The sequence below is a fragment of the Megalobrama amblycephala genome, linkage group LG1 (assembly GCF_018812025.1).
Source record: "Megalobrama amblycephala isolate DHTTF-2021 linkage group LG1, ASM1881202v1, whole genome shotgun sequence".
Lineage (NCBI taxonomy): Eukaryota > Metazoa > Chordata > Actinopteri > Cypriniformes > Xenocyprididae > Megalobrama > Megalobrama amblycephala.
The window spans coordinates 28,594,290-28,616,250 of NC_063044.1; the positions used below are offsets into that span (position 1 = coordinate 28,594,290).

General features: G+C 38.1%; 2 protein-coding genes across 3 annotated transcripts in view; one reads left to right on the forward strand and one right to left on the reverse strand.

The window, feature by feature from the left end:
* Positions 1–4,747, reverse strand: part of dnaaf5 (dynein axonemal assembly factor 5) — a 28,118-nt gene extending 23,371 nt beyond the window's left edge. The window contains exon 1 of the mRNA XM_048187947.1: positions 3,821–4,747. Within this exon, the coding sequence (XP_048043904.1) occupies positions 3,821–4,388 (568 nt within the window). The 5' untranslated portion in view covers positions 4,389–4,747. The remainder of the gene's footprint in view (positions 1–3,820) is intronic.
* A 135-nt stretch (positions 4,748–4,882) lies between these two features.
* prkar1b (protein kinase, cAMP-dependent, regulatory, type I, beta) overlaps positions 4,883–21,961 on the forward strand; it is an 81,785-nt gene continuing 64,706 nt past the window's right edge. The window contains exons 1-4 of one of the 2 annotated variants that reach the window (XM_048188023.1): positions 4,883–5,100; positions 5,678–5,868; positions 15,598–15,768; positions 19,889–19,980. In XM_048188023.1, coding sequence (XP_048043980.1) covers positions 5,692–5,868; positions 15,598–15,768; positions 19,889–19,980 — 440 coding nt within the window. In that variant the 5' untranslated portion in view covers positions 4,883–5,100; positions 5,678–5,691. Of the gene's footprint in view, positions 5,101–5,150; positions 5,511–5,677; positions 5,869–15,597; positions 15,769–19,888; positions 19,981–21,961 lie in introns of those variants that run through there. The other variant, XM_048188015.1, reaches the window with a different exon arrangement.

Genomic DNA, 21,961 nt, shown 5'->3' on the forward strand with positions numbered 1-21,961 from the left:
GTTGGGGGTAGCACATTACAAGTAATCCGATTTATGTAATCAGATTACTTTTTTCAAGTAACTAGTAAAGTAATGCATTACTTCAAAATTTACAACAAAATATCTGAGGTAGTTACTTTTTCAAATAAGTAATGCAAGTTACTTTGTTTTCCCATTTATTGACTGACAGATCTCCTGTCATCATTTTGGGAGAAATCAAGAGTGCAAAGGTGTTGTGTGCGCAGTGTGAACATGACGGTTATTCTATCCAGACCGGTTCTAGACTGTCCCTGCGTTCTATTCGGAAGGGCTCATCCCTATGTCCTAATCCCTTTAAAGGGTTTACCCTCCGGAGTGAGAGCTTCGAAAAGATGAAGGGTGTAGGGGTCAAAAAAACAATTTTTTTGGAACACACTTGGGGCTGGGCGATATATCGCATGCGATTGTCACGCGCATTTCATCAGTAAAGCCGGTTCCCTGATTACCGCTAAATCGCCATCACCTGCTTTCAAATGGAGCGGCATTTAATAGACAGAGTCGTAGATCACTGACAAGCTACGCAATATCGCGTTCATTATCGCAGATGAATCGCCTTCGATAATGAACGCGATATTGCGTGGCTTGTCAGTGAACTACGGCTCTGTCTATTAAATGCCGCTCCATTTGAAAGCAGGTGATGGTGATTTAGCGGTAATCAGGGAACCGGCTTTACTGACGAAATGCACGTGACAATCGCATGCGATATATCGCCCAGCCCTAAACACACTTCTGCGTTATCTTAACGAGACAATCAAGGAGGCACCTTAGTCTTTTTTCCCCTAGGCTCTTTATTAATATGCATTAATTTACTGTAGTAACATTATCAGCTACTGCCGGTCTTTTACATTAAATATAATGTATATTGTGTCTATGTATTTGAAACATTTGAATGGACTGATAAAGGGAGCTGTTAAGTATTTTTGATGAAGTAGCTACAATGTAATTTTGACCATAATAATGTACTAAATCTAACTTGTATAAATATTACAGTAGTGTAGAAAAATACTATACATACATTTATAGGTAAAATCGAACTCCTAACCTCCTGTACCTATTCTGTGACGTCAAACAACTTTCCTGTGCAAAGGATCATTGGTGCCCGAAGTGTCCATCAGTTGTACCCTTCGAAATCCTTCATTCAGAAGGGCCCTTTGAAGTGGCCAGTTTTGAGCACAGTTTGGAACGACCCTTCAATATGGCGGCCATGATTGTTTTCACTCCGAAGTGCCCTTTTGGAGGGCGATATGTCCCATTTGGAATGCACTGTAAATGTAAGCAGACATTGGCTCCATCCGAAAACTAGAAAATGCTGCCTTCTGAGGACACATTTCAATGTAGTAAGGCTTCAAGGCACGTCCGAATCCAATGTTAGCTTCACTTCCTGTCTCATGAGATACCTTCCTCAGATCGATTTTTGAAGGAAGCATAGAAGTATCCTTAGCTGCCTTTGATATCCCACAATCCTGTGCTTTCCATTCTGTGACAGTTGAGCTAGAAAAATAAAGATGGCATCCAGAAGTTGCTGTTTGCTGCTCAGTTTGTGTATAAATGTACGATTTTGACCAACATATTTCAATTTTGATATCATTTCTATCGAGAAATTACTATTGTAATAATTAAATATTTGTTTAGTTATCACCAAAGCTCACGCTATATATATTGCTGTAGATCATTAAAATGTTTCGCTGCCTCAGAAGTCTGTCTGAAATCAATTTCGTGAGGTACCTTCATGCACAAACGCTGCCGTACAAGTCATTCTCTTATAAGACAGTGAGGCAGCAAGACAGCTACCTATGTTTCGAACGCAGCCATTTACTCATTTACTTCTTCTCCTGTCTCCTATTCTTCTTTAATCCAGAATGGCAGCACAACTGATAGGTTTGTTTGAGCAGCGCCCTCTACTGTACAGGTGTGAATATGCATTTCTTTCAGCCTGAGGCTTATTTATATCACTTTTGGTGAAAGGGCCTTAACATTTGCCACCTGTGTCAAATGCATCCACAAACATGAATGGCTGGACCCAAGATTTGCTCAGAGCATCACACTCCCTCCACCGGCTTGTCGTCGTCCCACAGTGCATCCTGATGCCATCACTTCCTGCACACGTACACCGCCATCCAGGAGATGTGAAAGAAAATGGGACTGATTAGGCCAGGCAAGTGAGGCGACCTTCTTCCACTGCTCCGAGGTCCAGTTCTGACGCTAACTTGCCCATTGTAGGCGCTTTCGACAGTGGACAGGGGTCATCCTAGACACTCTGATTAACCATCATTAAAATTGTGTGTGTGACTTGTGCCACAGTAGACCTTCTGTTGGCTCGGTTCAGACGGGCATATTGCCCTAATGCAGGGATGGGCAACTTCAGTCCTGGAGGGCCACTGCCCAGCAGAGTTTAGCTCCAACCCTAATCAAACACACCTGAACCAGCTAATCAAGGTCTTTAGGATTAGTAGAAAGTTATAGGCAAGTGAGTTTTTATCAGGGATGGAGATAAACTCTGCAGGACACTGGCCCTCCAGGACCGGAGTTGCCCATCCCTGCCCTAATGCATCGATAAGCATTGGGCATCCATCGTCCAACACCCTGTCTCCAGTTTGTGGTTTGTCTCTCCTCGAACCACTGTTGGTAAATTCTCATCACTGCTGACCGGGAGCAACTCACAAGCCTTGCCGGTTCAGAGATACTCTAATCTATTCACCTTGCCATAACAATTTGGCCCTTGTCAAAGTCGTTCTGCATCCAACACTTTGATTACAAGAACTGATTGCTCGCTTACCATCTACCCTTAAAGGGTTAGTTCACCCAAAAATTAAAATTCTGTCATTATTTCCTCACCCTCATGTCGCTCCACACCCATAAGACCTTCATTCATCTTAGAAACACAAATTAAGATATTTTTGTTGAAATCTAATGTTGTTGATTTCCTCTCTCAAGATCCATAAATGTACTAAAAACATATTTATATCAGTTCATGTGAGTACAGTGGTTCAATATTAATATTATAAAGCGGCGAGAATATTTTTGGTGCGCCAAAAGAAAAAAAAAACGACTTGTTTAGTGATGGCAGATTTCAAAACACTGCTTCAGGAAGCTTTGGAGCGTTACGAATCTTTTGTGTCGAATCAGCAGCTCGGAGCGCCAAAGTCACATGATTTCAGCAGTTTGGCAGTTTGACACACGATCCGAATCATGATTCAATACACTGATTCATTTGTGCTCCGAAGCTTCATGAAGCAGTGTTTTGCAATTGGCCATCACTAAATAAGTCGTTATTTTGTTTTTTCTTTTGGTGCACCAAAAATATTCTCGTCGCTTTATAAAATTAATATTGAACCACTGTACTCACATGGACTGATTTAAATATGTTTTTAGTACATTTATGGATCTTGACAGAGGAAACGTCATTGCTGGCTATGCAGGCCTCACTGAGCCATCAGATTTCAACTAAAATATCTTAATTTGTGTTCTGAAGATGAACAAAGGTCTTACAGGTGTGGAACGGCATGAGGATGAGTAATAAATGACAGAATTTTAATTTTTGGGTGAACTAACCCTTTAATATGATCCCTTATTAGGAGATGATCAACAATATTTGCTTCACCTGTGACTGGTCATAATGTTTTGGCTCATCATTGTTTACACATACAAGGCATCAGTCTAGCCATGTTACCATGACAACTAACAACATACCCAATGCCAGTTACAGATACAAATGACCTGTGAAAGTGTATTTACGCATAATATAATACTGTATCTCATCAGTCTTTTGAAGCACATCAACAGTTTGAGGAAGTCCACTTACCAGGAACACATTGTGCAAAACTGATGGTGCATTTACAGCTCTCTTTCTTGACTTCAGGGAAGGGGTCTGTGATGGTTCTCTGCAGGATCTTCATCATGTCATCCAGGTAGGGGGCCAGCTGCCTGCCGCACACCTCCACCACCAGAGACAGCATCTCCATCAGAGCCAGTCTGAGCTCCTCCGCCGGCTCCAGGATCTCCTTCCCTCCGAGCCTCTGCGCCAGGGCGGGCATGAGATAGGGCAGAGAGTCTTCAGGTTTGGGGACAGATCTGATAAACCCTGTGATGATCTGAATAGCAGTGTCTCTGCATGTCTCCGCAGGATCTGACAGACATTTCAGCAGCGCCTTCAGCAAACCGGCGAAAAGCTCCTGCAGCGCCGCGCTGGACAAACGCTGCTCGATCGTTTCTCTCTTCACCGTTTCTAGAGCTCGTCTTCTCGCGCTTTTGTTGTCCTCGTTTAAACAGTTTAAATGGCGAGCCAGAGATTTTAAAACATCCGCAGCAGCACGATCATCACTGGCGGTCGCCATTGCTCCCTCACGTGTGTTGTTGTTGCTGGTTGTCATGGCCACTACGACTGTACATTGCGACAGCTCAGATGGGTTTACGGTAGATGCACATTCAAAACGGTTAAACTTTATTTGATTTCTTTTATTATGGTCACTCAGAATAATATTTTTCACGAAGAAAAAAATACACAGATAACGATGAGGCTCAGAATTATTTGTAATGAGATAGTGGGCATATTTTTTTCTTTCAAATTCTGTATTTGACAATCCACAACACTAATTTTGCCTCTTAGGCAGTTTGGATAATAACAAAAAAATCTGCTTATTATAAAATCTTGCGTTACTGTTTCCATAGTTGCTCATAGTTGGAGAAAAGCTGACAGAAGTCATCTAAATGTGCATATAAATGAGTTCAGTCACAAAACACCCCTGTTTGTAGAGGTCAAGTCTGTGATGCACAGCATGTGAAAGGAAAGCTTGCGTGCTCTTCAGGATGACGCACAGACCCACACTGACGCTGATTGGCTGAAACAGGGAGTAATTGAAAATAAATAAATAAATAAATAGCTCTAAACTCTAATCTAGCAATCTCAGCCCACTAACGTCTATATAATACTTAAATGACTTTTTAAAAACTATGTATCAGACTAAAGTCAGTATCAGTGTCGGTGTCCAATCGGGAGACGGATTGACGTCATAGCGCTCGCGAGCAGCAGGACCAAACAAGCAACATCCCAGAGCGCGAGCCTCGCATCTCCGCCTCATAACGGTAAGCCAAATTAACATCAAATGCTGTGTGACACACGCGACTGTTTTCAGCTTAATACACCGACAGATGCGGTTTTCAACATAATACATGACTAAAACCATTTACACACCGCATAGATATGTATTTTGAAGCGAATAAGCTGTGATAAAAACGTAAACAGGTGATCACAGAGTGATGCTCGAGCGACACTCTTCGTTTTTCACGCACGACTGAATGCGGTGTCGGTTTCGTGAACGTTTAGGTCGAGAATGAGCATTGATGCTTCAGTTGCTGGTGATTTTGGGATGTTTTGATGTTTGAATCAATGGCGGAAGTGAAATGTAAATATGTAACATGCAGAAGAATGGCCTATATCATCATCATTATTATGATTCACTCATAGATAGATAGATAGATGGATAGATGGATGGGTAAGCAGATTGATTGACAGTTACATACATGCCTAGTGATGAATATAGTGTGACTAGATTTTTCTTGTCACTCAACAGATTATCATTTGAGAGAATAAAATACACAGACTTAAGAAAGAATATCTCTCTCCTCGTCCCCCCTCCTTTGCTCTTTTCTCCTGCGGCAGAGATAGAAGATAAGATGGCCACCTCCTCCTCCTCCAATCTGGAAGAAGATGAAAGTCTGAAAGGCTGTGAGGTTTTCGTGCAGAAACACAACATACAGCAGATCCTCAAAGAGTGCATCGTCAACCTGTGCATCGCCAAGCCCGAGCGGCCTATGAAGTTCCTGCGGGAACACTTTGAGAAGCTGGAGAAGGTGCGTTACTCATACCCTGTTTGTTCTGCTGGTGATGATGATGTGTTTGTATAAGTTATGAATTTGCATCGCAAAGGGTGATGGTTAGGGATCTCGGCTGCTGACACAACGGATGTGGCTTCATTCCCATGGAGAAGAAGGAGCTGGAGAGTTATTGAGATCATTGCCGTCCCATTTGGCTTGGCACTTAACCTCAGGATGCTCCGGGGGGATTGTTCCTAGCTGTAATGAATGTACTGTACATTGCTTTGGAAAAAAGTCTGGCTGAATACACTGTCAGTGTGTTCAGTGTTAATGAATGTGTTCTCTGTCCCTCAAACTGTCATTGTGTTAGCGCTCATAGTGAGGTTGATGTTCTTTATGTGTCTTAATTGTTGCACCATAACAGAAAGATATGAGTTATTTTTAGAAGGTTTTGGAATGAGAAATCACTGGTTAACGCTCCTTTGATCTGTTTCTGGAGTGTGTGAATTGAGTGGACAGTATACACCTGGGCACTTTATCAGGATCTGTGAAAAAGTTCATTTGCAGGTGTTAACGTTGGATTTTGGATTTAGTAGGGCTTTTATAGTTTTACAGCACCTGAGTAAAACAACCTTTTCCACACATTTCTTTGTATGGAAAATCTACAGTGATTCTCAGCATTTTTGACTCCAAGGCCATTGTCGGCAAGCATAGGATTTTTATTTTTAATTGTTTTACTCATAATTTCTATCTAATTAAATATTTTAGAGCTTGTTATAACTGCAAAAATATATATATAATCATTATGTGCACATGGAATTTTAAGATTTTATATATATGACTTTTCAATGTGTAGAAATCACACTTCTAAAATGAATTAAAATTAAATTCTTTTAAGTCGTCTTAAGGCCCCCTTATGGGCTCCGGCCCCTACATGTAAGAGAGGTGTGGTGTTACTTTTATAAGCAATCAGACTAACAATTTTAAAACCGACCATGAACGTAAACGAACAGGTAAAAATCTTGTTAGTTTAAAAACATTCAAAAGTTTGGGGTCATTAAGATTTTTTAACGAATTTTGAGAAAAACATATTTTATAACTTAAAATAACTGTTTTCTATTTGAATATGTTTTAAAATGTAATTTATTCCTGTGATCTAGGCTTCCTGCGATAGTGTTACTGTTTTCAGCCGCAACACCGGTTATGTCACTTGCCCACCGCGGCACCTCATTTTGATTTTTTTTGATTAGTTCAGTTAGAAAATAGACACTGCAATTAAAAACTTAACGCATCTGCTCAATCCAGTGTGAGCCGAATGAGAGTCGCTGCACAGATCAGCAGCAGGAGTCATATTTCATTCATTAAAGGGGGGGGATCACACACAGTTTCTGCCAATCTCGTGTTAATCTTGAGTACATATAGAGTAACAATGCATTCTTCATATCTCAGAAAAGTCTTCAGTTTTATCATATTTATAAAAGATAGATACGCTAAACCGAGTCTTTCCGAAAAAAGCCAAGCACCTGGAGGCGTGCCTGCCGTCAGTGCCGTGGGCGGAGCTAAAGAGTCACAAGGGCGCACAGTTTTTGAGTAGTGATCGTCTGCTAGCTGCGACATCATGAATAAAAATGAAACAAAAGCGTTCATGTTGTTTACATTATATGCACTTGTGCGCCGATTGCCAACAAAACACAGACATCTGATGCAGATTTACTCACCACCCGCGATCTGCAAATCCAGCGCCGAACTGGGACTTGTTTACAAAGCATTCATCACCGAAATCACAGGAACAAACAAACATACATGCACAGCTCCGTTGCTACCCCAGAAAAACAAACTTCATCCTCTGTTCCCTTGACGCTGGGTTCTTTGGAAAGCTGAAAAAGGTAATCTTTCCCTCACAACCAAAAACACACTCCTTTGTTGACAGGAGCTACGTCTCATTTCGGAGACTTCATACGTCATCAAGGATGTCTTATTTAAGAAAAGTAACCGTAATAAAATCGACTGATATTCATTGTGTGGTGTAAAATACAGTAATTTCTTTCTTACGTTGCCATCTAACGGTTATTTTTTGATGTGTGCACGCTTATCAGGAGAAGTGCCCATACAAGGAATTGCACCCTTTTATTACGTCATTCAGGCCACACTTGAAAAAAATTCGGCGAAACCTGTCCGCAACTGGAAGTAGTATATTTGGCACAGAAATACTCCGTCATACATCCAACTCGTGTTTTGAAACTTTAGCCATGTTTAGCATGAGAATCCAGCTCTTTAACAGTGTAAATAAGTCAGAATGCATGAAATAGCATTACACCCCCCCCTTTAAGAGAGTGAGGAGCTGACTGACAAGACGATGGCGGAAGATTTTTGCAACATTTTGGATTTAAACCCAGTGCTAATAGGGAACCTGCAAAGGATTAGTTGTGTATTTCTTTAAGAATAATAATGAATCCACCATTCAAGCAATTGCTGCCCTCGAATTGGCGCTAATTTGAAAGCAGAAGTAAAATGTGCATGTACCGTTTTCCGTTCATTCCTATAGAAGCTCAACTTCCATAGGAATTATTTGAAAATGCTCGCTCTGCTCTGCACCGTTATGAATTCTTGTGCGGCCATGCAAAATTTTATTTTGCATTCGAATTAGCATTTTAAAAGCAAGGTGCAACTCCCCCCCCCCCCCCCCCATTAAACAACCATTATTAAAAAAATATGAAAAAAGAAGCAAAACTGTGCATTTATTCACTTATTTCAAATAGAAACATTAACATTATGAAGATTTTTACTGTCCCTTTTGGTCAATTCAATGCCTCCTTACTGAAAAAGTATTAATTTATGTTTTTCTTTCTTAAAAAAAAAGAAAAAGTATTGGCCTCAATAACAGTAGTGTACTTTATGTAAGTGGAAGTGTAAAAAGCTGGAATCATTAAACTAGAATCAACATCCCCGTTCCCCCTCAATAGACAATTAGGAGGCATGCTGATGCTTTTTGATGTTGTTGCCCAATCTTAGATTCTGTGTACAGATCTTATGAAAGTCACAGCAGTCATTCGTTTAGCTGGAGGTGCCAGTAACCGCATCCACACTCAGCAGCAACTGAACATCTTCTTTGATCATGTGCTCCAGGAACAACGGGCTTTTTCATACTCGCAGACGCTTGGGGCTTGTGCTTTTGTTAGGAATGGGTTTCTGCTGAGCTTCTGCTGGTTTAGGTAGAGCATCAAACAGCCGATGGGATTGTGTATTCATAAGACGCAATCAGATGGGCTGATATTGTACTCGGCATAAGACATCTGCAAGAAGAGAATGACTGTCCTTGTCTTCTCCTCATGACGCATGTTCAGCGATAGCTTGTGTTTTTGAGGTTATTTAGTGTCATCGTTGTTTGTGCCGCTGGATGAATGATGTTTACTGACCCACTTGCATTTTAGTCATAGATGGGTTTTAATCGCTCACACGCTCTCTCTCTCTTTCTGTCTGGCACTTTCTGTTCATTTAGAAAGATGAAAATCCACAGGCTGCTAAAGGATACGCACTCCTAACCCTATGTTTGTGTGTGAATGAGAGTGTATGAAAACTGTGCCGGATTAAAATCATCTTGTAGGGCATAAGGCAACATAAGGGTGAGCAAGTGAGGATGTGATTTTTTTTTTTTTTTTTTAAGATATAAAAACAAATTAAAGGCACACTATGTAAATTCGCCACTAGAGGTTGCTTATTCAAAACAAAGGCGTAGCTTGATGATGCCTTGATTTCACGGAATCATGGAAGGAGTTGTCTTCATGTCTTCAGTCGGCGGGAAAGAATCGGGACGGGACTCAGGCAGAAATCATGTTCATGGATGAGATTATTACTGTAGTTTGCATCAGAGCAGGGACGAGTGCTATAGGAGCAGAAACGAGGATGCTGGAGCGATTGCTAATGAGAGAAGAGCGCGACACACGTCTCGAGAGCAGCGGAGCTTTTATTATGCCACAGTCGACGCTTCCGCTTCTTCCAGTCAAGCTTATGTGGGGTAACGCAGTGCTGTTTTATCATATTAGATACATGTGTGTTATAGTGCTACTCTGTGCATCTGCTCGGCGGCTACTGTGAGACACTTTTTGCACACTGCTAGATTGATATTAGGCATGTTAAAACATGGTAAATCAAGAAAACGAGAATTAAACAATAAAACTTACTGTGTTGAATCTGTTTCCATATAACATTTATTAGTTTTCTGTCTGTGAATGTATCCAAACAGTTGCTCACATGTCTAATAAAACACATAATATATTAAAGCACCTTTAGTGTTTCCATGGTTTCTGCTAAATAAAACCGGAAATCGAGGGTAACGCAGATATGACGTCACTGATGGACGCATGAACACGGTCCGTGTCCTGGTTAATAAAATTGATTATTTCTCTTGATTTGAACATTCTTGGAAACATTTGAGATAGTGTAAGTACACAAGTCAACAAAATATATAACATTGTTCTAGTGGTTTTTGGATATTTTAATGCAAGAATCTTACATATTGTGCCTTTTAAAGCTTCTTAAGGGGCTTTTGTATCTAATAGTTCTAGGAACTCAGTTATAGGAACTAGCCACTAGGATAGTTCCCTGAGAACTAATTCACCCCCCTTGTCCATGTTCCTGGTTGCATTCGCAGCGGGAATAGGAACTCTGAAGCGGTGTCTTTAAGCGCGGCACTTACAAACGCTCAAAAACGGTGGATGGAAGACGCCGTGATCGGAGCTGTGTTTGTTGTGTGTCGTTTGTTTCGTGATAACGGAGATGGAATGTAAACACATAATTTACGCAACTGAAAGAGCAAAAAGTGGGGCTAAGAGACAAAATCTCCTATGACATCTTTCAGTATTACATATCATCGAGGCGGAGAAAATAACATAATCCTGCAGACAACAGGTATTGAAATGAATATACTTTATTGTCCCATTGTTGGGAAATTCATCTTGGACAACCATGACATGGCCAGTACAACATTAAACTCACAAAAACAAAACAAACATAATAAATTAAGGTATATGCCGTTATCGCTGTTTTCCATGTTCGTGAAGTAAATATGTTTGTACGGCTTTTTAAAAATGCTGGGTGCTGGTGTTTGACATGCGTTTGACCAGTCAATGTAAACTTACATCACTGATAGTTTCTATACAGCTGGTTTAGACCATACTCTGAAGTAGGAGCTAATTTAGTTCCACCAAATCGTTCTTAGTTCCTGCGGTGCGAACACGGCAAAACTTCAGGAAGTAGTTCTAGGAACTATGAAAAGGTTCCTCCTGTGTGAAAGCCCCTTAAGTTATACAAGATTCTTAATGATCAGCTAGGCTGATATTTGTCCATCTTGAGATTGGCATCGACCAATAACATGACCTCTTGTCCAGTTAAAGGTTAGTTAAGCAAAAATGAAAATTCTGTCTTTTATTACTCGCGCTCATGTCGTTCCACACCTGTAAGACCTTCATTCATCTACGGAACACAAGTTAAGATATTTTTGATGAAATCCGAGATAGGGCTGTCAAACGATTAATCGCGATTAATCGCATACAAAATAAAAGTTTGAGTTTGCATAATATATGTGTAAATAATATATAAATACACACAAATTAATGTATATATTTAAGAGAAATATGTTATTTATGTACAAAAAAATGTATTTATATATAATATAAATTATATAAAAATATAAATAAATACATATACTTGTAAATATTTCTCAAATATATACATGGATGTGTTTGTATTTATATATACATAATAATTACACACAGTACACCCACATATATTAGGCAAACTCAAACTTTTATTTTGTATGCGATTAATCGTGATTAATCGTTTGACAGCCCTAATCCGAGAGCTTTCTGACCCATCCATAGGCCCAGAAAAACAGTAAAGACATCATTAAAATAGTCCACGTGACTCTGTATTGGCTGGCTCCTGCGTCAGCATGCGTCGTGCTGCTCACATGTTCAGCGTCTTCACATGTTCAAAATAACTTCATAACATTAAGGTTGAACCACTATAGTCACATGGACTATTTTAACAATGTCTTTAGTACCTTTCTGGGCCTTGAAAGTGGTAATTAAATTGCTGTATATGGATGGGTCAGATACCTCTGGGATTTCATCAAAAATATCTTAATTTGTGTTCCAAAAATGAATGAAGGTCTTACGGGTTTGGAACAACATGAAGGTGAACAATTAATGACAGAATTTTCATTTTTGAGTGAACTGAAGTATTTTGCTCATGTACCAGTTGCAGAATAATGCTGGAGGTTTGTCAATCATATAAATAAAAATTAAAATGTAGCCTTTAAGCCCAAACATATACCACCATTTCACCATTATTTATTTATTTTAAAGAAATTAATACTTTAATTCAGCAAGGTTGCATTAAATTGATCAAAAGTGACAGTAAAGACAATTATAATGTTACAAAAGATACACATTTCAAATAAATGCTTTCTGATTTCACAGATTTCCGAGCATATTTGCACACTTTATGTGTTGTTTCAAGGACAGGCCTGTTGATGGCTGTCTAAAGCTTTGGAGAGAGCATGTGTGTGTTTTGTGTCCGTTTGTGTGTGGCATTTGCCCAGCTGTTCTTTTGCATCTTCCTGCCTTCACTTTGGTATTTGTGCCTTGGGATGTTTCAGAGGCAAATGTTTATGCCATTTTACAAACACTTTATCTTTTATATCCTATAAAAGTTTTAATTGTAAAATTAACAGACTGATCAGATTTACAGAGGCCAGAATGTCATAGAGAGTAACTCAGGCAAGTAAGCAACCACATAAAAGTGCACTAAAACCTCTCATATAATATTCACACACACACACTATACACACTCATCGGCCACTTTATTAGGTACACCTTGCTAGTACCAGGTTGGACCCCTCTTTTGTCTTAATAACTGCCTTAATTCTTTGTGGCAGAGATTCAACAAGGTGCTGGAAACATTCCTCAGAGATTCTGGTCCATGTTGACATGATAGCATCACACAGTTACTGCAGATGTATCATCTGCTCATCCATGATGCAAATCTCCTGTTCCACCACATCTTGCTGTTTCACCACAGCAAGAATACTCAGATAGGCTGTGGGGTTTAAACAACGCTCAACTGGTACTAAGGGGCCCAAAGTGTGCCAAGAAAATATCAATTACACAACCACCAGCCTGAACCATTGATACAAGGCAAGATGGATCCATGCTTTCATGTTGTTTACGCCAAATTCTGACCCTACCATCTGAACGTTGCAGCAGAAATTGAGACTCATCAGACCAGGCATTTTTCCAATCTTCTATTGTCCAGTTTTGGTGAGTTTATGTAAATTGTAGCCTCAGTGTCCTGTCCTTAGCTGAGAGGAAGGGCACCCGGTGTGGTCTTCTGTTGCTGTATCTGCTTCAAAGTTCGACATGATGTGCGTTTAGAGTAGGGCTGTCACGATTCCTCGATTCAATTCGAGTACGTCGATTTCAAGTGGAGTGCATCTCAGCAGCTTGGTTAACAAACTCCATTTCTGCATATTCTGTGTGTTTGGGTTGCTTGTAACCTTCACATGGGAACACAATGTGAGCCATTTAATCAGATTTGTTACGTAAATCACTTATAAACCTAAGCAAACACAAGAGAACACATATGTCTAAATATGGGAACTGTTCATCACAGTTTCAAAATAAAAGTTTAAATCCTCACTCTGAGTTTGCATGTTTTGATGTTCACATGTTCTTTTTCAAGAAATTACAGTGGCTGTAGCAATATCTATCGTAAAGAATAAAGATTAAATAAACATTTGGCAAATATTAAAGGGTTAGTTCACTTAAAAATGAAATTTCTATCATTAATTACTCACCCTCATGTCGTCCCAAACCTGTAAGACCTTCGTTCATCTTCAGAACACAAATTAAGATATTCTTGATGAAATCCGAGTGTATCTGATCCACACATAGGTAGCAGCGTCATTGCACATTTTAAGGGCCAGAAAGGTACTAAAGACATTGTTAAAACTGCCGATGTGACTAAAGTGGTTCAACCTTAATGTTATGAAGTGTCGAGAATCCTTTTTGTGCGCAAAAACTAAACAAAAATAACGACTTTATTCAACAAATTTGTCTGTCCCCTGTCATACTACTATGCTATTTTCGTTGCAGATCTTCAGTGTTTACGTCCGAACGGCTGCTCATTATTGGCCGGAACTGTATTACCTGAGCGGCATGACGCATGCGTGTGATGCTGATGCCGGAGCCAGCCAATAATGAGTCGGCGTTCAGACATAAACACTGAAGCTCTGCGACGAAAATAGCGTAGCAGGGAACAGACGAATTTGTTGAATGAAAGTCGTTATTTTTGTTTAGTTTTTGCGCACAAAAAGTATTCTCGTCGCTTCGTAATATTAAGGTTGACCACTGCAGTCATGTCGACGGTTTTAACAATGTCTTTAGTATCTTTCTGGACCTCAAAATGTGCAATGCCGTTGCTGCCTATGTGTGAATCAGATACCCTCAGATTTCATCAAAAATATCTTAATTTGTGTTCCGAAGATGAACAAAGGTGGTGTGGAACGACATGAGGGTGAGTAATTAATGACAGAAATGTCATTTTTGGGTGAACTAACCCTTTTAAGGTTTTGATCTACTGTGTAATAACAACAATCACTAGGCCGTTGGCGCCCTCTGCAGGCATTTATTATAATACATAATGTACATAATGCATCTTTCTATTTTCATTACCATAAAAAAAATCTGATTACTCGTCAAAATAATCGATCGATTACTCGATTGTAAAAATAATCGTTAGTGACAGCCCTAATTCAGAGATGCTCTTCTGCATGCCTCGGTTGTAATGAGGTTATTTGAGTTACTGTTGCCTTTCTATCAGCTCGAACAAGTCTGGCAGTTCTCCTCTGACCTCTGGCACCAACAAGACATTTTGCCCCTCAGAACTTTTTCAGACTGTTCTCTGTAAACCCTAGAGATGGCTGTGTGTGAAAATCCCAATAGATCAGCAGTTTCTTAAGTACTCAGAGCAGCCCGTCTGGCACCAACATCATGCCACGTTCAAAGTCACTTAAATCACCTTTCTTCCCCATTCTGATGCTCAGTTTGAGCTTCAGCAGATCATCTTAATGACTAAATGCACTGAGTTGCTGCCATGTGATTGGCTGATTAGATATTTGCATTAACAAGCAGTTGAACAGGAGTACCTAATGAATTGGCTGGTGAGTGTAGTTTTATGAAATCAATATGATAATGATTAATACTGACACTCTTGCGTGTGTGTGTATTGCATATACATGTATACACATATTACATATTAGATTACTACATATTCGTCATATGTTTACACATTACATTTATAAATAAATATTACTTATACTACAGTATGTCTACCCCATATACAGTACAGTAAGACTGTGTGTAGCCTCTCACAGACAGGCACATCATTTGTGCTGTGGCACGCAGCTTCATTGTTCTTCCCTCTTTCATACGGGAATCTTTCACTGTCTCTCTCGAGCTCTGCCAGCGAAATCTCAGTGCTGTTGTGTCTGCTGTCTGTGCTCACAGTAGGTCTCAGTCTTTTAGATGCATTAGAGCTTATTATCTGTAATCGTTATTTTTAATCGTAGCTTTACCCTCTTTTTAACTCTGCACAGGTTTTTGGGTGTCCATCTAATGAATGGGCCTTCGTTAGATGGTCACAGCCCTCTCAATGTTTTCAAATGGATGTTTAATCATATGTATCATTTACTTCCTCTCTCCACAGGAAGAATGCAAGCAGATCATGGCCCGTCAGAAGTCCAATTCGCAGTCGGACTCTCACGATGATGAAGTGTCTCCTCCTCCTCCAAACCCGGTGGTGAAGGCCAGGCGCCGGAGAGGTGGGGTCAGTGCTGAAGTCTACACAGAGGAGGATGCCGTCAGCTACGTCAGAAAGGTTAATAAAAATCGCATTATTTTCAAGCACACTGTTTTGGATTTGTCTCAGTCTTCTCTTTAGTACTAGACCAGATTCAGGACTGTGTTTTCACATATTCACACATATTTGTTTCATTATATTTAACAAAAATTGGCATTCACAACACATTTAACTTTTCATAATGTGGCATTTCAGAATATTCAGTAGGAAATTAAACAGGGTGGGATGTGGATTTTATTTGATTAGATGAAAATGATGATATTATTGTTTTCCTTTTCTGCACCACCTTAATTATATAAGCAGAAAACAAGTCGAAATGTGCATTTTTCTTTAGAATAAATGCACTGATGAATTGTGCACAATAACACCAGGAACATTTGTTATGAATGTAAAACTCCAGTGTTATTTTAGTGTTATTAACTAGTTGCACGTGGCCACCATGTTGAATTTTCGATCAGCAAATGTGCGCATAGACACTTCCGCTTTTGCTTTACGCTGGTGCAGTGCTGGAGAAAGCCGAAAATGATGTCTTATAGTTGTTTATAGAATCTATTATATCACTTAAAATACTACTATCACATGAGCCAATGGCATTTAAACGCATGCATGCATTAATGAATGAATTCATGGTGCATATGCATATGCAATGCAATAATGCCTACTGTACATAGAGTTACAACTATATTTATTAGAGTCGTTTGCATAAAATGCCTCATGAGCATTCACACGTTTGCCCTGTGAAGGGCTGTAAAAAGATTTTAATTAATTTACATTTTTAACACAAACAGTTTAATATAGCTGAGTTTATTTACCCGTAGTAAAATACTGTTTGTGCTGCTTATAGACACCAGACAAATAATGATTTATGCTACAGATGCTCTTTACTCATCTCACTTGAACTAAATAAATGCAGTAATTAATAGAAATGAACAGGGGAAATTACGGAAGAGGATTAGGGCCAAGCAATAATAAAAAAATAAAACCATCTTGAGATTAAAGTTGTTAAATTTCGAGAAAAAAGTCGAAATAAAATGTTGAGAATAAACTTGTTAAATTACAAGAAAAAACTCGTTAAATTTAGAGAAAAATGTCGAGATAAAATGTTGAGAATAAAGTCATTAAATGATGAGAAAAAAGTCGTTAAATTACAAGAACAAATTTGTTAAATTATGAGAAAAATGTCGTTAAATTTCAAGAAAAATGTTAAGATAAAATGTTGAGAATAAAGTCATTAAATTACGAGAAAAAACTCGTTAAATTTAGAGAAAAAAGTTGAGATAAAATGTTGAGAATAAAGTCATTAAATTATGAGAAAAAAGTCATTAAATTACAAGAACAAATTCGTTAAATTATGAGAAAAATGTCGTTAAATTTCAAGAAAAATGTTAAGATAAAATGTTGAGAAAAAAGTCATTAAATAACGAGAAAAAACTCGTTAAATTTAGAGAAAAAAGTTGAGATAAAATGTTGAGAATAAAGTTATTAAATTATGAGAAAAAAGTCGTTAAATTTAGAGAAAAAAGTCGAGATAAAATATTGAGAATAAAGTCATTAAATTATGAGAAAAAAGTCGTTAAATTACAAGAACAAATTCATTAAATTATGAAAAAAATGTCGTTAAATTTCAAGAAAAAAGTCGAGATAAAATGTTGAGAATAAAGTCATTAAATTACGAGAAAAAAGTCGTTAAATTATCAGAACAAATTCGTAATTTAACGTAATTCTCAGCATAATTTAATGAGTTAATTCTCATAATTTAATGAGTTTATTCTCAACATTTTATCTTGACTTTTTTCTCGAAATTTAATGATTTTTTTTCTCGTAATTTAACGAGTTTATTCTCAACATTTTATCTCAACTTTTTTCTTGAAATTTAACGAGTTTTTTCTCGAAATTTAACGAGTTTTTTCTCGAAATTTAACAACTTTAATCTTGAGATGGTTTTATTTTTTTATTATTGCTTGGCCCTAATCCTCTTCTGTAGGAAATACAAACACTGAAAATTATGTGCATTTAAATTACGTTGGCTACTAAATAATACAAATACTCAATAATAAGCTATAATATAGCCAAATAAAGTTAAAATATAATACCAAATAAAGTTACTTAAGCATGCACTGAGTCCATATCATATTCCCATGCTTATTTATATCTCTGATGAGGATTGATACTTTGGTTGAAAACAGCAAACATTCAAACTTCATGAGAGTGGAGTGTTGTTCCACGTAGAAAGAGAAGGCAGTTTTTGAGCCATTTATTCCCCCGGCTGTCAGAACAAAATCTGGAAATGTATATTACACACTTGAGTGTTTTGTATGGATAAAGAGATCCCTGCGGATCACCGCTGAGCCTGAACCACATAATCAACAGGAGAAAGATTGAAAGATTGCGTATCTCGTTGAATTACCACAAAGAGGTACACAATAATATAAGAAGAATGTTTGCTTTCATCTCTGATAGACCACCATCTTCTCTTTAATTTAAAAAACAAAAACAAAAAAACATTCATTATATATAGCCAAGTTTCATATTTGAGTTTCTTCATATGCCAACGTCGCCAAGACCGGATAGCCATGAGCGGAAGTAACCATGCGCGCACTTGCATCGCAGCAGCTCACCGGCGCCATCTTGTGCACCTAGTCCATTATATACTATTATAGTATTTATTATTTTGAACTTGACTTTTATTTTATATTTTCAGTTTCCATTTTAATCAGTCAAATGTCCTCGCTAGTGGCTTGTCAAATTATTTCACAATGTAAGTGGGGACATTTGGTCCTCACAAGTATAGCCAAAACAAGTACACACACACACACACACACACACACACACACACACACACACACACACACACACACACACACACAAATAATAGATATGATTTGGAAAGCCTTTTGTACTGAAAACACTTGTACTGTTCGCATCAAAAATGACTGCATTGGAAACAAATGGGAATTTCATCTAGTGGAAATGTTTGGTTCTGCGTCCAAACAAAATATTACTGCAAGCACATTTTTTAAGATATCAACCTCAAATTTGGAACACAACTTTTTTAGATTTATGGCTTTGATTTTCTCACATTTTTAGAATAAAACATGTTTTGGAATACATATATTTTATCTAAAATTTAAAACTACTATTTTTATGCATTTTTCATAATAATCAACTTCTCAGTTTCTGACACTCCTGGCACTCGAGTTTGTCGACAACAGGACAAATGGAAGAGTGAAAGAACGTTCTCTTTTACGCAGGTCGTTTGCATCTCTGTAAATATTTCAGAAGATTACCAGCATTAGGAAAAAGTGGATGGTTAATTTTAATGGTGTGGATTGCGTTGGAGGATTATTTGTTTGTTCAGAACATTTCGTTTTATAAACAAGGCACAGAGAGTTTGCAAATAAACTTTTGTTAAAAGTGTATTACTTCTGACAGCATTTCATAATGCGTTGTCTGTAAATGATAGTTTTTTATGGATAATATTTTTAAAACACTTACTCGAATACAATAGCGAGTGGGCGTTGATACTGTTTCCTAAGCAGTGATGTTAGCCAAACATAACAGTGGCCGTTTACTGACAAGCCTTAAAGGAGCTGCCCTTTAAAAATGGATAATTTCAGACAGAGGGTCAGAATGAAGGTTAAAAAATATTTTTTCAACATACAGTTTAGACCTGTTTTGTGTGTGTGTGTGTGTGTGTGTGTGTGTGTGTGTGTGTGTGTGTGTGTGTGTGTGTGTGTGTGTGTGTGTGTGTGTGCAAAAAAAACGTTATTAACATTATAAATGAACCTAAAGGAACTTATTAAAATAATATTAATTTTAAAAAATGCATGCCATGACCCCTTTAATAACCGCAAACCCTAAGTACTAAACATTGGTATTGGTATCATTTGTGCTACAGTATGAACATGAATGATTTTTCAAATCATGGACATTATTGAGGAGAGGTGTACTATTAATTAAGTAATCTCTAAGCAATCAGAATTACATTTTTTTGCCTTGTGTATGATAAAACAGGTGAAAAAGAGAGTTGAGATTGGGCTCTTTTAACTAATTTCCTTGATATTATTTTGTAGAATGCCAAGAAAACCTAATAATTTGTTTGTTAAATCTAGTAACTTATTGTTTTCTTTTGTTTCAGGTCATTCCAAAGGACTACAAGACAATGACCGCGCTGGCCAAAGCCATCTCTAAGAATGTGCTGTTTGCCCACCTAGATGACAATGAGAGAAGGTAAATGCTCGTCATCTCTCACTGGATTCCTCATTATGATGAATCGGGTTGCGTTGTTTTCAGCTGGTTTCTTGTTGTCAGCACTGGTCTTGTGTGTGTTTAGCGGGGTGAGGGTGTGAGTCGTGTCAGAGGGGCTTGTGAGTAGCCACTGTATTCGCTCTGTTGCTCTCGTCACCATGGCAACTTGCGTCGAAATAAAATGAGGCATTGTGTCTGACAGTAGTGGAAAGTGTGTTTTAATGTGGGTGTGGGGAAATAGCATTGCGTGGATTGTTGGCTTTTTGAGTCGGGGAGATGCCACAAACCCTAAACAACAACGAGAAGAAAAAAAAAGCCTCTCCCAGGAATTTCGCTCAGGTTGCTCTGTCTTTGTGCATGGAATACAGTTTCACTGCTGAGGAGAATCCATTATGCATACAGATCCACCATGAAGGGAACAAACTCTCAGCTTTCTGCTTTTAAGCCCTCTATGAGAACACACGAAACAGCCCAAACTGCCCAAAACATCCAGCACTCAGCTGGAAATTCACCACACTTATTATCAGGCTTTCTCGCCAGGGACTGCAGATGCGTGCTATCGTGTTTTAAGATTGATATCATTTTTTTTGGCTGTTGTGAATGTATTACAGTCACCATTTATCAGAATTACAAGCAAATTTACTTGGAAAACACTGATTAGCATGGCTATTTTGTATTGTACATCATCTTAAGTCCGAAAGCTTATGTTGTCATTTTTCTTCGGAAAGCTCCAGGACACTCTTCATATTTCTGAATCAGATTTGTGGAGAACCATGTTTCCATGGTTACGGGATCTTCTCTCCTGGCGACAGAATAGCACAATGTCCAATTATCTGCATATGTGGCTGTGATACTGTCAAAGCAACAGGCTTGACGTGGTCATACTGAGGTGCAGCAGATTATGACTCTGCGGTGTCTGGTAAATGACTGGAAAATGACATTATGTCAGAATCATTTCATTTTAGTCTGACATGTTGCAGATGCACTGTGAACAGTCTGGATTTCTCTAGACTTGCCGTCAAACACTTTAACTAGAATAAATAACACTTTAATTAGAAATAATAGAATGTTTCACAGTCAGTAAGATTTTTTTTTAAAGAAAGTACCACTTATTTTGCAAGATTATGATATTTTAAAGGTTCCTTATTTTGTTTTGGAGGTCTCCTAGAATAGATTTGGGTCAAAGGACTTAATAATAATAGTAAACAAACAAAGATATGTCATCCAAAGTATGTAATGAAGTACAACTAAATCTCTTTTATTGAATCCAAAAGGTTTAATTATATTTTGCTACATATAAATGTATTTTAAAGATTTTGAAGTGTCAAAAGGTCATTCGGTTTAACCGTCCAAAGGCCAATACAGCCATTTCATTTGTGATTAAAATATCTTAAAATGTTATAAATGTATATATTTTTTATTCTGGCATGATTTTATAACATCATATATCAACATAGTGCAAAATGGTAGTAAAATTATGTGTAGAAGTCGTTGCTTTGTTATGAGGAAAAATGTTCGGAAAAATGAATTTCATTGATGTCATTCGGAGTAACCAATATAAAGGGATCATTTTGGATCAAGTCAAGCGGTCAATATCATGTGACAGGATGTGACATCATTCAGACACCTGCACAGGACCACATGGTCATGAAGCAAAATAACTAACTCTCTTTTAACTATTTGAAAAATTAATGTTTTCTCTTGCTCATACGCATGTCCCGAAACATCAGGTCATTCGGTACAACCGCTATAAAACATGGAAAATGCTGTAATATTTTAAAAACTTGTACTAAATATAAAATGTTTGATTGTCCCTTTGTTAGCTAGATATCAGCCTGTTAGCACTGTTTGAAAATATCATCATTCGGTATAACCAAAAGTGTCATTCGGTAAAACCCAAATTTTGGTTAAACCGAATGACATTTTTGGTGACACATTTTGTCCATCTTGTAAAAAATGACAA